At 37.0% G+C, this 18,610-nt stretch overlaps 1 protein-coding gene across 3 annotated transcripts in view; it reads left to right on the forward strand.

Annotated features, from left to right (window-relative positions):
- The window catches only part of LOC113076350 (formin-binding protein 1-like), a 47,732-nt gene that overhangs the window by 24,195 nt on the left and 4,927 nt on the right, over positions 1-18,610 (forward strand). For 2 of the 3 annotated variants that reach the window (XM_026248988.1, XM_026248987.1), the window contains exons 2-10: positions 5,368-5,483; positions 7,956-8,006; positions 10,265-10,412; positions 10,499-10,561; positions 11,856-11,960; positions 12,154-12,282; positions 13,133-13,279; positions 16,531-16,734; positions 17,185-17,337. In XM_026248988.1, coding sequence (XP_026104773.1) covers positions 5,368-5,483; positions 7,956-8,006; positions 10,265-10,412; positions 10,499-10,561; positions 11,856-11,960; positions 12,154-12,282; positions 13,133-13,279; positions 16,531-16,734; positions 17,185-17,337 — 1,116 coding nt within the window. The remainder of the gene's footprint in view (positions 1-5,367; positions 5,484-7,955; positions 8,007-10,264; positions 10,413-10,498; positions 10,562-11,855; positions 11,961-12,153; positions 12,283-13,132; positions 13,280-16,530; positions 16,735-17,184; positions 17,338-18,610) is intronic. The other variant, XM_026248989.1, reaches the window with a different exon arrangement.

Genomic DNA, 18,610 nt, shown 5'->3' on the forward strand with positions numbered 1-18,610 from the left:
TACCTTCTATGTTACATTATGGCCCCGTATAAACAGTTTTTGTAAAAAATAGGCTAACGATTGCGTCACAACCACTTGTCTCTCTGTCGCATTACCGTACAGACAGGAGGAGAAGCTCGCAGGCAATTAACTTAATATGGCGTGGTGGCGTTACATTTTAAAATACTATACAAAATAATTAATCAGAATACTTACTCCTGCTCACTCACGACAAAGAACCCTCCCGCTCAAGCTCGCCGTCTCTGCAAGATTAACGATGGCAGTTTGTACGCACAGCTACTAGAAGATTTACATCTGGCAGACAGGTTGCTGACGTCGTCAAGCTTTGTTTGAGTCTGCGCGTCAGAAACGGAAGTGCTAAAAAACGCTAAAAACGGGCTTCACTTGTCTCAATTGAGTTCCAATGGGGTCGCTGTGTCCATTTCTTTTACTGTCTATGGATGTTTGCCTTCTAGGAGATGCCTCTCCAGAGACGCCTATTGTCCTTTAAGACCCCCAGATTTTAGTCATTTTCAGAAAGAAATTGTTCATTTTTGGGGAGTTCTAAAACCTTTGTGCTTTGCCTGCAATCTGAAGTTGTATTAGTCATGGTGCAGACTTTAGAAATGGAAAAGAGCACATTATATTGCTGTGCAAAAAATCGAATGCGATTTTCATGCGCATCTCGTCAGTAAAGGTGCTCCAGCACATATCCAGCACATGCGTACAGATCAGGGTTGCCAGGTTTTCAAAACAAAACCTGCTTCTCAAAACGAGTTCAGAATTAGCCCAATCGCGTTTCCAGGGGGTACCCCAAGTTATTTTTGTGTCAGTTTGTTGCTCAGAGTCTTCAGTCCGTCTAGATTCCTAGATAATCTTTCTGTGAGTTGTTCCACTTACACAACTCAACACTTATGTCTCATTTTGAGTTTTTCTGTTTCATGTTTTCTGTTCTCTTATCATTGTAATGTTCAGTCTAGCATTTACTTAAGGTCAGTTTGTTGATTTGACTTTCTAAGTACGTTCCTGCTCTTGTTTTGCATGATTGTACCAAAGTTCATGTTATTCCAAATAATATTTAATCTCCTGTTATATAGAAATGTATTGTGCTTTTGTTAAACTGATTTTTACATTTATTCATTAAACTATTTTATGCATAAAAGCACATTTTTTGTGTTTTCCCACAGTAGATGAAAGTGCCAGAGTTCTGCATGTTCAAGAGCCTTGGAATTATACATGAAGATATCATTCACAGAAATCATCATAACAAATACAAAGATGCTCCGCTGAGAGAAATTAAAAAAAGGAACACAAAATAACTAGCAAAGAGACAGGAATCATGAGAAAAATATTAAAGGAGCATTGCTGAAATCACCTTGCATTAGAGTGCTCTTCTCGAGTCATTGGAGGGAAATCCAATCTGCTTTTGCAAACAGAAAAGAGATGTATAAGAAAGCCTTTTGCTGAATAAGTTCCCGCTCTCTTTTCTCTCTGAACATTCTCATTTGATGCACATCAGAGGTGAATCAGGGCATACTTGCTTCTGCAGGGGGTCAGGGATGTTTTCCTTCCTTGAGACTTAACTTTATGAATTCTAGCCGGTTTCTGTAAGCTGAGATTGGCCCACCTCTTTGCGTCTCCTAGCAACTGCAGTAGTCAGTCAGCCTGTGGAGGTGGAGCCTGTATGAAATCATGGCATTAATTATTCATGAGTGCTTGGAGCAGAGGGTGACGTAAGGATAGAAACAGAGCATGCTCGCCTAACTCTGGCACCAACGGTAACCGGGCACCAGTCAGAGAATTGGATGAATAAAGCTAGCCCTTGGCTACTGCCTTTGTTTCATTTGCACTGTATAATATATGAACAGGCTGGGTTTTGAGTGTGAACAAAGACATGTGAAAGATTTTAATTTAGCATCCATAGTCATGAGCTTCTGTAATCGCTCCAGCCAAAAGAACAGACCCTCACAACAAGCTGACAGACCACCATCTACATATCCTCGTCGGTGCATACGGCCAGTCAGAGAACACATGCTCCCAAGAACCATGGATCAAGCTGTTTGCTGGATGTCATAGTATTGTGTGTATTTAGAGAGAACCTGCTGGTTGGCCAATCTGCCAGTGTGTAGTTCAGCACCTTCTGAATAGACTATGTATGTATGTACAGTATGTTTGTATATATAATATGTGTGTGTGTATGTACATGTGTATGTGTGTATAAATATATATATAACATGAAAAAATATTAAAAATGTCAATTAAAAGATATTTTACAAAATTATAAATGCAGCAAATCACTACTAAATAACTAAATAACAAATCCCAAAAAAGAGAGAAACTGAAGAACTGAAATGGAAAGGTCTTAGTCAAACCTTCGCCTTGTGTTGAACTCTTAAATGTTACTCAAGGATATTTCAGTTGTGATATATCACTTTAAACCATACCCACTCTAGGAACCTGCCCCCTCCGTGCTGATCATTAACAACATTCTGTTTATTGTTTTAAGGTTCACATGTTTTATGATATGATTTATTCCTCAGAATGTAGGGACAGTTATTTTAGAGTAAGTTAGTATTGATAGTACATTGATAATGCTTTAATAATGAAAAATGGCAATGCCTCAAAAACTTGCAGTATAAAAACATCTTAATGCTACATTACATGTTTTTAATTCATTTGCCAATATTGTTATAATTAAAAAACATTTTAAATAAAGTATTGTTCAGTAGCATATACATTTTTGCTGTGCAATTAAAATTGGTATAAAATAATGAAATTTCATTGGTGTCAACTAATAACACTTTGGTATTGGTAAATTTAGGATAATTGCGACATTTTCCCCATTTATTTCAATGGTAAAACTTTCCCAGTTTACCTGAATTCACCCTATATACCAAGTTAATTATTATAAATATAACATTTATATGCATAATTTTGTTTGTTGTATTGAAGAACTGCGCTTTTTGTCTATATGTCTCTAAGAAACGTGTCTGATCTGTGTCCTGTGGCCATGGCCCTGAAAGCAGCCTGATTTTACAGGACTTTAACAAAAGTTAGTCATCTAGTACCTCATACTAGTTAATTTGTCCCTAGTATGTGTATGAGATTATGAGTGGTCTCAGTATTTTTACCCTTTTTTTCCCCACTATGCATGTGCTTCTTCAATGACATTTAAAGTCTGGCAGATGGTGGGGGGATGCTGTTTTTCCACTTGAGTGAAGCGTCAGTGTGCTGCTAAGGTGATTTCCTCGATTTCAGCAGCGAGCGGCATTGAACTGGCAGGACTGTGTGTAAAACTCCCTCCAGGCCTGGAGAATCACCCACACATGTGTGCGTTGTGTGTTAATGCAACACTCATCAGTTTTAGGAAGATAATTTGGATTACAACCTCCCACCCTATGCCATTTGACTGTCATGTGCTGTTGCAGAAGGACTCTATGTTAAAGGTGGGCAGGATTCTGGCTAATGCCTGTCATGAGAGTTATTGCCCAGAGTAATCATTAACTACTGGTCCTGTGTGCAAACAGAGCATGAGATTCCAGTTTTATCTTAATTGCACTTCATCACCCCACTCCCCCGCCTCTCTCTCTCTCTCGATCTCTCTCTTTCTTTCTTTCTTTCTTTCTTTCTTTCTTTCTTTCTTTCTTTCTTTCTTTCTTTCTTTCTTTCTTTCTTTCTTTCTTTCTTTCTTTCTTTCTTTCTTTCTTTCTTTCTTTCTTTCTTTCTTTCTTTCTTTCTTTCATTCTCTGATTCATGCACTAGCTAAATAAGATGCTGTCAGTTTAACGGAAACATAGTCAGCTCAAAATATAGTCCACTGAACAGATGAGCACCAGTGTGTTGTACTGGCTTGTCTGAAATGGTAGTTTGAAGGTTGAGTGTTATTGCTGGACAATGTTTATTTAAAATGATTGTTGACAATATTAAAGGGATTTTTTCCCCTCAAAATGACATTTTGCCATTAATTACTCGCTCTCATGTTGTTCTAGACCCCTAAAGCCGGTGTTATACTTTCCACATGAGCAATCTTGACACATACAGGGACCGCGCAGAAATGCACTACTTGTATTTATACTACCAAAAGCGTACACTGATGGTCCGCTCCGCAACAAACGTGTACAAACAGTTGCCTAGAATTATTGCACATCTTGCTGTCTTTATATTGTTTCATCGATGGATTTAACAGATTTGAGTAGACGTTTATTCATTGTTCTCCAAGGGAAGAAGTATGCTGGCTGCCTCCAATCTCAGTCTGTCTCACAGAGTCCGTGCCAGACCTCGAGAACAAAGCTCTGCTCTTCTCTCCTGGCATACTTAGGTTGTAGGTTCAAAGCCTGCTAGCTGTTTTAACTGTAGGTTAGAGTGTGGACATGATTGGTTCCATGTAATGTACCTTAAAACTGGATGGTCATGATACTTGACAAATGTTGACTAGTCACCATAAAAGGGAAAAATGCATAATATAATAAAATTATACATATGTATTAATGTGACACTGTACTTTAAGGAACATACATTGTTTTGGATTTTTGCTAAAACCTTTGAAGCTGCATTACTATGTCTCTCTTGTCTCCTGTTGAACAGTGGCTTGACTGTCTTCTGCCCCCTGTGAACAGACTAGATCAACCCCGGGCTAATACACAGCTTGTCTGCCTCTCTTTCAGTCTCTACTTATTAAAGTGTGTCACATTTTATAAATATTATTTAGTTATTCAGTGTTTTGTTTTAGAAGCCATATTAAGTGTTCTCTCAGTCTGGCTATATCCAAGGCTTTACCATAAATAGTCATTGAATGTAATGCTGTAGATGTCACTTACTCCTCCGTAGGGTTGTGTGTTGCTCAGAACCCAGATGGACTGTGTTTGGATCCACCGTGTCTGTGTTGTTGGGTTGGTGGTGAGAAATGTGATGTAACCGTCTTGAGCTGAAGCTTTCAGCTGACCCGATTCTTCATCCAAACTGTCTGGATGAATGAAGGCGGCGGAATCATTCTCAGCATGTCTAGAATAACAGCTAAAAGCAGGGAGATTTAGTAAAGCAGGTTGGTACCTGTATGTACAAACATGTATACATTATAGCTTGATATATAACTGCATAGGAGAATCGTATTTGCCAAAATGATTCCTTGCCGGTAAACGTCCATTAAGGTGGAGTGATTTTCCTTTTGAGTTGGTTGAAAATGTTCAAAGCAATGAAACAATCATTGTTTGCAATGTGAATGTTTATTTAGCATTGATTTATATTCTGGACTCACCATGAAAATGTTTCATATTCTTCAAACAAGTCCTTCCATATTCATGTTTCCTGTCTGGCACCAGCAGCCCAGTGACAGATCAAACTCCCTCTTACTGGACCTCTTTCTTTTTTTCTGCTTTCTTCCTCGATCAGGACCAGTTCGAGAATCTCGACAAACACTCACAGTGGGGCATCGACTTCCTAGAGCGCTATGCAAAGTTTGTCAAGGAGCGCCTGGAGATCGAGCAGACCTATGCAAAGCAGCTACGGTGAGCATCTGACAACGTGCCTTGAACAGCAGCTTTTGCTGAAAACTCATCTGATGTCAGTGAGGGGTTTCATTGCTCTGCTTACATGAAATAAGTGGGTTAATAAAATATGAATGATTTGAGTGAGTGATACTGATGTCTAGATGTTTACAAGGGATGCACATAACTACATGCTTATAGAATCAACTGGGTGAATTTTCTGAAAACTAGTTGACTGATTGGTCCAAAAGAAGCCCATTATAATATTTTAATAATGATTTTAGTTGACGGGTTAACCATAGTGATCCATTCCTGAAGTTTACAGGTATTGCAAAAATCAATTAATGATATCTAACCATTCATCTGTGACAACACACAAAAATCAGCTTATCTAAAATGCACATTAAAACTACTTTAAAATAATTGACTGCACACCTACTTTTATAGTTGCCATTTAAGTAAATAAATGTAAGTTAATAAATGTTGCTAGTAATAACAAAAAAGTCATTTACAGTAGTTCCTCAGCCTAACTGTACGTTTTAACATCTTTGCACATTATTTGAATATTTAACAGGTGTGCATATGTTTTTTTTTTTTTTTTTATATGGGTCATTTAATCCGTTTTTGTAGCGGAATGATCCATTTTTTATAATATAGCTCTAATTGTCCTTATGAACACATCTGGTTTGACCAGTGTTATTGATTGTGAGAGACAAATCAGGGGTCAAAAAACCCTGCTGTAAGATTTGATATGAGATCAAACTGAGAATGAGACCATGAATTCGCCGAAGGCCACGCAATGACTGCAGCTGTGGCCTCCTCTCCTGTCCTCTCTTTTCTCCTTACCTCTCCTCTCCCGGGATGTCTCTGTCCCTGTGGACATTCTGCTGTTGCCTGGATACGGTTATAGAGTCGCTCCTCTTCCCCCCTCTCAAATCTCATTGAAGGTTCTAGTGTAGTACCACATTCATTCTACCTGACAGGTCCCACGCTGCTCTCTAAACCCCCCTCAAGACATGACCCATCACACATGGCAACACCCAGACGGTTTTCACTCTCAAGGGTTTTCATAGTAAGAGGTGAATGGACCCGAACCCAATTACCCTTGTTTGGTTTTAATATCTCTTTTTTTATTATTATTAACCATGTATTTATGCTAGATATACATGCTTATATATATTCTGCTATGTATAAAAAAAATTAAATATATGTGTTTTTTTTTTTTGCAGTGTTGCACATAACATTTTTAGATGATTAATTGATTTTTCTTTGATTTAATCTGTTTTAAAAAGGCATTGCAGCATCTAATCAAACAAATTTGTTCAGCATACTGTCCAGTTTTTTATTTAAAATCTTGTGATTGAATAATCTAACTATTTATTAAAAAAAATATTATTTATAAATTAACATGCAAATTAACATAAAATGTGTTACTAACATGCATATGTGTATGTATAAAGTTCATAAATATTTAAAATGAGTACTTTTTTATGATATATACTTTTTTCAAATATATATACTAACAATAATACATTTTCATTCTTTACATTTTAACATTGTTTGAAGAGAATAAATGTTTATTTAATAGCCAGTATTTTTTTTTTGTCATGTCATCAAAACCTTTTGAAAAAATTTAAATACATATTTTTAATTTCTAGTAAAATATATTTATTGTGTACGTTACCGTAATATAAAATTATTTGTTTAGTGATGCGAAATGTTGGACTGTATTTTTGCCCTAATATTCATTGTTAAAACACTTTTTAACATTACATTTGCACACAGCTAATTTTTTCCACAACAAAACAACTGTTTATTGCTTATCAACTGTTTATTGCTTATGCTTATGTTTTTACTGCAGATCTAAAATTCAGCAAGATCATCAGAATCAAAAATAGTTTCTGAGATAAGTTGGTTATGAGTGTACTAATCATAACCAGACTAAAGCAGAGAGAGGAAGTGAGTGTGTGTTTGATCTATTTCATGAAGTGGATTTGAGGAAGCTATCATAAAGGAAGTGCCAAACATAATTAATGCAGCTTAATGGGGGTCTGGTTCGGGGAGAAGGGCTGTCCCACTCCATGAGCACACTCAATGGACCCCCCCACACCATCCCCCATCCCTGAAGACAGCAACATGCCTGGGCACAGCAGTGCAGCATCTCTCAAGAGCTCCCACATAAGATTTGTTTCTGCGTTTTATCCCTTGAGTTTATACTGCGTGGGACGAGGGAAGAAGGAAGAGGGAAGACAGATTAGCATGCCATCACTTTTTTTTGCCCGTTTACAATGGTCTACTTTAAATCTGTGATACACAAAGCAAACACGCTGTAGACAGACTCCTTGTTGTCTTCACGGCTCTATGAATCATTTTAGTTTTGATGTTAAGGGATATTATAATCCCTAATGAGTCTTTTTGTTTGATCTATTCATAACATTAGTTGTTTTTGTGTTTCTCTGTGTATTCTGAATATTTCTTTTTGTTTTTCAACAGGAGTCTGGTTAAGAAATACTGCCCCAAGCGCTCCAAAGAAGATGAGCCCAGGTGAGAGAATGTGCATATTTTCACCCCCTACTTATTCTGGTGTGCTCTCAAGCGGTCATGTTTGCAGCTATTTACACTTTTAATGGATAATAAAAAAAGGGATTTATATATAGTTATTAACAGACAATTACATATACTTCTAGTAATTATATATATGCTGTGACAACTAGTGGTCGACCGATGGCCAAGGCTGATTTATCGGCCAATATTTGGCATTTTTAAAATATCTTTATGTATATGTTTTTCTGCTTGGCCGATGTGTTCGAGGCAGGAAAATACAGTATATGCATTCAGAATATGAATTTTCTTTTGGGCGATGGACCTTGTTGGGAAACCAAATACTACATCGCCAGTCTGGAGACATCTCCATTCGTGTCACCCATCCGCCATGTACAAGTTCTCATGATCGCAAAAGCCTGGCTGGTCAGGTTTGGTGAGGCTTTTTCAAAACTGGCCAAATACAAACGAGACAGTGATAAATGAAAGATGTTAACAAGAAATGTGGCAACAATTCCTATTTCAAAGAGCGTGGGCAGAAGAGGAGTTAATGTGCCCACCTGTAGTGAACTGTGTCTGCACCGCAGCGTCACATCCGGTTTAGTCTACACAGGACATTTGAATAAATAGAACGAGTCAATTTACTGTTGCAGATTTGTCATGTCGTGCCGTGCTGCATCCAGTGTAGCTTCATTGATTATAAAGAGTTTTAAGTATTTTCTCACGCTGCGTTGCTCGCATCCAGCTTTCTTATTTAGGCTACTTTTTTGTTTAACTGTATTATTTATTTGATATTTATTTTAATGTCTTACAGGCTGCGTATTTACTTACGGAAGTGCTAAAATAAACTCGAGCTGACGAGTTAAATTGGGTGTGTTTTATAAGTGAGATGAGTGAGACAGTGCTGGGCTGCTGCAGGACAGTTTTGTAAACCATTTTAGAGATATGTTCTTAATGTGACTCATATAAAATATATTACATGCATGCACAGTTTTAATGACTGACCAAGACACGCATGCATGTAGTTTATTTCGCGCTTTGATATGAAAGGATACAGGCCACAGCGCACGCCGGCGCGTTGTGCATGCAATTGAAGAGCATGTACTGCGAGCACAGGACAGCACTTGGCGCTGAAGTCATGAGGAGCGTGTGTCTGAAACCTATCCCGTTCTCAGTCGTTCTGAATAAAAGTCGTACTGAATAAAAGCACCTTTTGTCAAGAGAAAAAGTGACCGAAGCAGTAGTTGTGAGTGGGGTGGCCAACCATAACCCAGCTCTAGGCCTATATATTAATATCAACACCGCACCATCGGCGGTTGTTGGTGCATTTCCATTATTCCATTATTTTTATATGTATGTGTATGTATGTGTGTGTGTAAATTGCTGAACTTAAACTACTGAAAGAAACTGAAAGAAAGATACATTAATCTAGAGTTATAATACTTAAAAAAGAAAAAAAGTGGAAGTTAAAAGTTTGAGCTCCCATTAGTTCTTTAAATTTGAACTCATGATATCATTTCATTGTATGTTTTGGCTGCAGTTACTGTCCTAAACAGCATGTTTCTTCCCTGTTGGCTGTAGATTTAGGTTGAAAGCAGAAACTGGGGAGTATATGCTGGGAGTCAGCTCCATACTCTCCCATATCCCGTAATTAATTCCATTAAGAGGGCATAATTTCTCCCAGCATGTGTTTTTGTCCCAGGAGATTCCTCATGTAGTGTAGTGACAGCCCGTCGATTAGAAATCAACCCTTGAAGTGGGAGACATTTGCTTTGGACAAAACATCTCTGTCCTACCCTCTCAATACACACACATGCCTAAAGAGGAGAGATGCACAGCTTTGTGTGTGTGTTTGTGAAGAAGGGATTTTTAATATAGTGAGCTAGTCATGCCTTGCAGACTGACCTTTATTCAATATCGACATACAGATAGGGTCTGCCGGCCCCCAGGGCCCATGACAGCGACTTGAGGAGAAGCTGCATGTGACTGGTGATAAATGCTCTTCATTTTTTATGAGGGCATAAAATGTCCCATATTAGAATCCTTTTGAGATCACCATGTTTTTACACATTCTTTACTTTTGTTCTATGGAACTGAATATTTTAGCAATTTGAAAGATCTTATGTAGTTTTTATTGCAATGTGATTTTACCATGAAAATAGCCATTGGTGCTTACATGGCAATACAAATAAATAAAAATAAAAGATTTAAACAGATCACATTTACCATTTTCTTAATTGTTGAATATTTTCTTCCTGCAGGTTCACATCCTGTCTGTCATTCTACTCCATACTGAACGAGTTGAATGACTATGCAGGTCAGCGAGAGGTCGTTGCCGAGGAGATGGGGCACAGAGTCTATGGGGAGCTGATGAGGTACTCACAGGACCTGAAGGCAGAGAGGAAACATGTGAGTGTCGAATACATGCACCTTCTGGGCAAGTTCAGTACAAGAAGTTGTATTTGAAATATTGTTGTATCTGGTCTGATCAACAGCATCTCCAGGAGGGACGAAAGGCCCAACAGTATCTAGACCAGTGCTGGAAACACATGGATAATGTGAGTCATTTTGAGATTAGAGATCAGAAGTACTGGTACTTTGGTCCAAAAAAATCACAGTCAATTATGTCTGAAACGGGCGGGACAAACGTAGTAGTTGTCATTTTTGTTCCTTTTATGTTTGACTGCTTAATACTACTACTACTAATACCTCATAAATGTGTTTACTTCAGATCTTTAATTATTTTATTGGCTGTCGTTTTTATTTTTTTTATTTTCTTACTAACTTTTCCCTTTATTATTAAGTTATTATTAATTAATGATTTGAAAAACCTAAAGCAGTATATATATAATTATTTAAATACTTTGATGATAATAATAATATTAATAATGATTATGATTTAAACCCAAGTCGCTTTACAAATTTAGATAAAAAGGCAAATTAATCAACAAACATAAGATACAAAACAAACATATAAAAGATTTCACAGACCAAGAGCTAAAGAGTAATGTTCAGAGAAAAGTAAGCAGGGTGGATGCTTTACTGTATGCTTTTGATTTAATATTCAATGGCATACTCTTTTGTGGTGTTCTTTAAATTTAATATGAGAAATGTGAAATTTTACTGGTATTTCTATCAACCACAGACATATTGGAATAGCATCAGCCCTTTTTTGAGATGGTTTGTACGTCTGCTAGTTGCACTGTTGCATCGATGGCTGACTCTGAGTGCAAGTGACTGATTCACAACCTCTCCTCCAGCTGTGACCTGAGATCCAGATATATCTGTGTGTGTTTGTGCAAGTATAAAACAGAAAAAAGTGTCGAAGACTGTTGGCAGTGAGTGTACAAATGGAAACCTTCCTGTGCCACGTTCATGTTATCAAGCTCTCTCTTTCCATTCTCCTTTCCTTTCCGAATCCTACCCTGCACTGCATTCCTACATCCTCTACATTTCCTGCCTGTCAGTGCGTCTCATAGACTGTACGCCTGGAGTATTTTTGTAGCTTTATGGTCGCTGCAGCTAAAGGCCAGCAACAGCTGAATTTGGCATTGAGAAAGGCCATGTCGTAATAACATAGGTATCCCTCGTTCTTGCACTGTCACGAAATGAAACACAGATGCTCTGGAAGCTGTTACACAAATTTCATTAGCACTCTCACTCTCTGTACTGTTTTGGATGTTTGTTTGTACATTCATCTGTATTTACGTTGCTACTTGATCAAAACATGACAGTTATTATGACTGTATTTGATGCAGGAAGATCATTAATGCTAAAGTAGTGTTGAAGGGAATGAGTCATGTGTTTTGACAGCTCAACAACGTGTCTCCCTTTTCTGTATGGATTTTACAGAGTAAAAAGAAGTTTGAACGGGAATGCAAAGAGGCTGAGAAATCTCAGCTCATCTACGAAAGGCTAGACAATGATATCAACGCCACAAAGTCAGAGGTGGAAAAGGTAGTTTTTGGGATCCTAATGTACTCTACATGACTTCTTAAAGTTATTGACTGAATATTATTTGAACCATTTGGAAAAACGGTGCAAAACAATACTTGAGTGCAGTTTTTGGCCTAAGACTGGAAGCTGTCCTGAGGCCTGAGCTGTATTCCTGAAGTGTTAGTAATGCACTTGACCATTCATTCGGTCTTAGGCAAAGTCCCAGCTGTATCTGAGACAGCACATGGCGGAGGAGAGCAAGAACGAGTATGCAGCCCAGTTGCAAAACTTTAACTCTGAACAGTGGAAACATTTCAACGTGGCCATCCCTCAAATATTCAAGGTGATGATATCCCTGATTTGTAGTTTCTGATATTTCAATTAATTTTTTTTTTACGTTTTTGAATGCTAAGCTTTTAGAGACTATACTCACTGAATAAATTGTTGTATAGAATTTATTAATATTTTGTATTACGGTAACTTGTGGTAATACATGTTCAAGTTTTAGTAATTTTTGGCGCTTATTTGAATGTTTATTTAACTTTTAATATTTCTGAATTAATTTTTCAGTTTTAGTATTAGTAATTTTAATACTTCAACTTATTTTATTCCATTAAGTTGACAGGGCAACATTTCTTTAAGTACATTTTTCATTTAATATTTATGTATTTTTCAGACTATAAGTCACACCTGAGTATAAGTCGCATCAGTCCAAAAACACGTCATAATGAGGGAAAAAAACATATATATAAGTCGCACTGGACTGTAAGTCGCATTTATTTAGAACCAAGAACCAAGAGAAAACATTACCGTCTACAGCCGCGAGAGGGCGCTCTATGATGCTCAGTGTAGACTACAGCATCACTGAACAGTATAGAGCGCCCTCTCGTGGCTGTAGACGGTAATGTTTTTTCTTGGTTCATTTCTCTCGGTTCATGTCAAATTAATTTTGATAAATAAGTCGCACCTGACTATAAGTTGCAGGACCAGCCAAACTTAAAGTCCTGAAAATACGGCATACTTTATTTCAGCTTTATTTCAGTTAACATTAACTATTTTGAATATTTTCAGTTAACAATAACACTGATAAATAGCTATTAGTTTGCCACCACTCACAGAAAAGATCCAAAGAATCAAATGTCTAAGTGTAGTTTTGTGTATGTAGTTGAACCTTTGTGTCTGTGTGCTTGTAGAATCTGCAAGACATGGATGAACGGCGGACGGTCAAGCTTGGCGAGATGTACCGGTGTTTTGCTGAGGTGGAACGAAGAGTCATTCCCATCATCTCAAAATGCTTGGAGGGCATGGTGACTGCCGCTAAAAATGTGAACGAGCGCAGGGTAAGTGCTTGAAACACTATTAAAATGTTCAATAGTCCTACAAAATAGAACTGCAGAAGTTCTAGAATTAAATATTATCAGTATAATACTCCTTTTAAAAAAACTAAAATAAATTATATCTGACAATATATTAAAATATAAAATTTATTTTTAAATTGTAATAATATTTATTATTATTCGATTATACTGATTTTACGGTTTTTGAACAAATTAATGCAGCCTTGGTGAGCATAAGAGTTATTTTAAAAAAACATTTAAAAAATCTTACTGAACTTATGTGGTGTATATTTATGTTGCTTGCAAAATCTTGAATTGCCAATAATCCATTGATCCATTTTTGATCCAGGTGGTGCAGTTATGACATATAACATGCTTTGATAACCAGGCTTAATCCATTTGTTGCTTCAAGTAACTTATTACGCTCCATTATGAATTGAAGGAAATATACCATACTTCTTCCTGAGGTCATTTTGTTCCTGTGATCTCCACGGTAGCTGTGGTCCACCCTCTTAATAGAATAAGGGATTATCAGAGATGGTGAGTAGGTGGGAGGAAGCAAGGGAGTGGATGATTGGTAGCAAGGGATGATGAGAGAAACAAAAGTTGCTCATTTTCTTAGTGCTGTCATCAGCACTGATGCTTATGTAAAGGTCGTGTGTGGCGCCACAACCACTGATTACATTTTTTTCTTGTCCTGTTTTAGTCTCCTCCTCTCTTTCTCTCTCTGTCCTGGTCTTGTATGAACACTATTGTTCCAAGGTTTTATGTTGGTTAAATTATTTATAATTATATAATTATACAAAATATAACATATAAAATATGAGTAACAGTATTTCGTTTAGGGCTGCTCCGATCACGATCGGCCGATCGTTATGCGCATCTCGTCAGTAAAGCCGGTTATCTAATCAGCGGTAAATTCCATCAGGTGTGTGATTTCACACAGAGCAGCTGTTACTACACAGAGCCGTTGTTAACTGAGAAGATGCGCAAATCCACGTTCATTTTCACTGTTTATTTGCGCATCTTCTCTGTCACCCTCTGTTTCACAAAGAAATATGCAGCATTTTGTCTAATAATAAAAGGACACATTTTCATTTATAATTTGTCTTAAATCTAATTGTGTAAAAAATTATTATATAAATGCATAAATACGTGCTGATTTGTCCATAGTAAGGTTTAGCCGATGTCTTTATTTTTATGTTGCGTTTATTAAATTCATTTTGGGTTACCAAAACCTAAAGAATGCCTGGGTACTACCAGGGATATTTACATTTTGCGAACCCCTGAGGTGTGTTTCCCAAAAGCATTGTTACATTGCTTGCGACCATGGCAAACGAGCCCTTTAAATTTTGACTCCGCGATTCTTTTGCGACACTTTTCCACTTAAAGTTTGGTCCATTCATTAAACAAATCTATTGTATGACTTGGAAACATGTCCCAGTTTGTTTTGGCTACTTTCATTATGTGTTTGGCGTCTGGATTAGTTTTGAAGCTTGGAATGCATCATGAAACGGCACAGAATCTCATTCATTGTATTAAAAAATGTAATTTATATTGATTGGAAGATTTAAATGACATAAAAAAAAATTCTTAGAAATTCTGTGGAAAATTGATGTTCTGAAATTGAAAATGCAAAGAAAACACAAATCTTACTGCTGGTAGATGTCGAAAAGCATAAAATCAAGACATCAAGTTGATAGGTTCCTTTGTGTTACAAAGTTTAAGTATCTCAAAGTATTCTGAAGTATTTAGATTAAATTACTTGAGTAATCCAACGAAATATGTTACAAATTATATATATATATATATATATATATATATATATATATATATATATATATATATATATATATATATATATATATATAATTTTGAATTATTATTTTTTCATTATGGAGTCAAAGTTCTTAGCAAAAAGTAGGACTTCAGCTCAACTTAGTAAAGTCTAAGACTTCTTAAACACAGCCAATTTTCTTTTTGCCAGTTTTCCATCATAAGTTATATTTTAAAGAGGATCCCCATTTTTTTGAACAACTATGTGTGCAGCCTCATTAGTGTTAATGGCCCCAGCACACCCATTCTAAGTTAATAGCCCAACGGACCTTCAGACAAGATCGCAGTGCTCATAACAAACATTTAGCAGCTCCTTACTAAGTTAGGATACCCCTTCCAGGTCTCATGAATAATTTAGGATTTAAGACCAACTAATTTATGCACAACACTTTCTTTAAGCTAGAAATATTGCTGCATTCACATTTTGGCAAATTACTGTAATTTCAGGATGGCAGCTCAAAGATTCTACTCTGAGCAGTTCACATCCTCATACTCGGAAATTATTTGTCTTTGGTTACACTCATAGTAGAATGTCACCAATGTTTTTCCTCTTTTTTTGCCCTACCCAGCAACAAACCAATTGGCTCTGATCATGACCTAAATCTGTTTTATTTATGAGCTCATGTTGTTTTGGGATTTCCTAATGCCCTCTGCTCGAATTCTGAGGTTGAGAGAGGCTCATAGATGCTGTTAAATGGGTGACATGAAGCCAGAGCTCTTTTGTAATGGTACCACACCCTGGACAAACACATAGTCATCCCAGACCAGCTAACCATCCTGCCTTGTGCCCCATTTCACAGTTTACCCTACAGTACTCACTGTTCCTTCTTTTGCATAATATGAGATAACAATGGTTGTATGTAATACCTTTTTATTCTTCCATGTAATGTTTTTTTTTCTCTCTCAAGATTTGCATTGTTGCAATGTCCATATATATTACTGCCACTGATGGTGTGACATAGTGGTATAGGCTAGTAAGCATAAGGTTGCTGGTTCAGAATGTGCACACACCATTACACTTACAGTAATGTTACAGTGAGTAACTGTGTTAAGTGTTGATGTTCAAGAGTGCAGATATATTAATGTGTGGTACCAATGTGTTCCAAGTCTCAAAAAACATTTCTGATTAACATTGTTGAAAACAGATGTAATGCTTAATATGTTTGTGGTAACATTTTGTGATTTTTTTTTAGGCTTATTTTTTAATAGAAAGTTTAAAAGAACAGCATTTATTTGAAATATAAATCTTTTCTAACAATATAGATGCCTTTCCCATCACTTTTGATCATTTTAATGTATCATTGCTGAATAAAAGTATATGCTCCAAAGTACATACTATAAACATTTGAACGGTAGCGTATGATTCTTGCACTTGGTTCTATATACAGGTTAATCGTAGTGTTGTTTTCCCCCCACAGGATTCTGGGATTGTAGTGGAGTCATTCAAGTCGGGGTTTGAACCCCCGGGTGATTTCCCCTTTGAGGACTTCAGTCAGAACATCCAACGAACAGGATCAGATGGCACCATTGGGACCCCCAAAATGGAAGGAGGCAAACCGGATCCTAAACACGCTGTTAGCAGGACCAAAAACAAACTCTGGCTTTTTGGGAAGAAACCGAAGGTGAGTTTCATAAACACTTTTCATTGCGGAGCTGTTTTCTGTTCCATTTTAAGGCTCATTTGCTTAGAATAGGTGATAAATTAAAAGCCCACATGATGTCCAGTCTCTCTGCTTTGGCTCGTGTGAACAATAAAGGATTATATGGCTAGGTAGAACATTAACTTCTGCTTTCAAACCTATGCTGTCAGTACCTAGACTTCCTGACCTTTTTATATCTTTTAAACAACATGACTTCACGTTTTTCCTTCCCTTAAAAGTAGTTCTTGTTTTTAAAAACCCTTAATTTGAATGATGTAATGAAAGTTAAAACTTCCTTCTAAGCAGCATTTAACAAGCTAGATTTTGCTCATTCAGCCATTTAACTAGCTAGATGAGTGATTTTAGATGGGTCTTGCATGTTCATTTGTTTGTGTTTGTTTCGTAGTTCACCGTAAATCTTTGTTGTCCCAGATTCCCCCATCCATCCCTCCCCCTTCTCTCCCGAGTTTTCCCTCTGGCCATTTCCAGACTCCTAAATTTTCTACAGAACGGATAGCTAACCATCTATCTGAAATGAAAAATGCAAAATCTAAGATCCCATCCTTCCGAACTGTGAAAAGAGGGGTAAGAGTCGGTCCGAAACTGGCGTGTGTGGGTTTGCAGTGATTATGACGTTGGTGCTTATGCTTGGGCCGGTTTCTCTCACCCAAGGTTTGGCTAATTCCTGCATGTGAGGAAAATGTGAATCACAATTGTTTTTGAGTGAAGGAATAAGACTTTATCTGGGTCCAAAGAACTGTGCCCCTAATTTTAGCTGTGGGGTTAAACGCTTGTATGATTGTTGCGCAAGTCTGCAGAGTATGGTGGAGGGAGTGTTGGGTGGGTGTTTTTTGTGTTTATTGCTTTATTTTTTATACACATGCACATTTACATATTACAGAATACAGCACAGTAGCTCTTTTCCATATACCTGTGTTCACACTGACAGTAATTTTAGTTACATGAGTTACACGTACTGCCTGTACTCTCTCTGGCAGATGCTGGATTTTTGCATTGACATGATTGATGTTGCTTGTTTCTCTCATTGAAAAGTCATTTTAATTGTCTTCAGAGAGTACCAGTCTGACCTTTTCTAAACAACAGAGCAAATTATGACACTTCACACTTCGCAAGCCAAGGAATAAGGGTCTTAACTAGCTAAACGAACAGTCGTGGAATGTTTTCCACAAAGACCTTTGAATTTTTTTGATAATGAAAGACGTAAACATCAGTGAGAAAATTATCAGGAAATTTGTATTCTGGAAGTGAACTAGTTCTTTAAATCATCTATTGTGGTGTTGACTAACACACTGACAAACTGTCATAATGAATAACCTTTTCCTGTTAGTTCATATTAACTTACTTGAAAACCACATCGGGGCCTACTTCTGTAAAACCAAATTCCACTATATTACCTGTTCTTCTTTTCCCTTCTACCTTAGAACCTAGATTAAACAAATATTGAAAATAAAAATGAGATCGTTGAGGTTTCAGGCTGATTCAGGTTTTTGATCAGTCTTCCAAAATGTATTTATTGTGGTATTATTAACCATGGTACTCATAAGAACTGAGCTAAAGCTACAGGCTAAAACCTGATAAGATGGTGTCATTCTGTGTAAACTTGACTTGAATCATCAGTCAAAATGCATTTGAACGACTGCTGTTTAAGAAATGTGTCTTTGTTCTTTTTGAAATGGCGTGGCGTAACCATAACCTCTCAGTGGTCTTTAAAGCTGGTAAGTGATGTGTGTTTTGGACTGCTGTAGTATAGATGTGATATGAGGTTTGAGTGTTTAGTTCTAGGATGCTTTGACTGCAATGAAACCCCCTCCTTCCTCAAGTTGTACAGTTTAAACCT

Source organism: Carassius auratus, unplaced genomic scaffold (assembly GCF_003368295.1).
Source record: "Carassius auratus strain Wakin unplaced genomic scaffold, ASM336829v1 scaf_tig00020109, whole genome shotgun sequence".
NCBI classification, from domain to species: domain Eukaryota; kingdom Metazoa; phylum Chordata; class Actinopteri; order Cypriniformes; family Cyprinidae; genus Carassius; species Carassius auratus.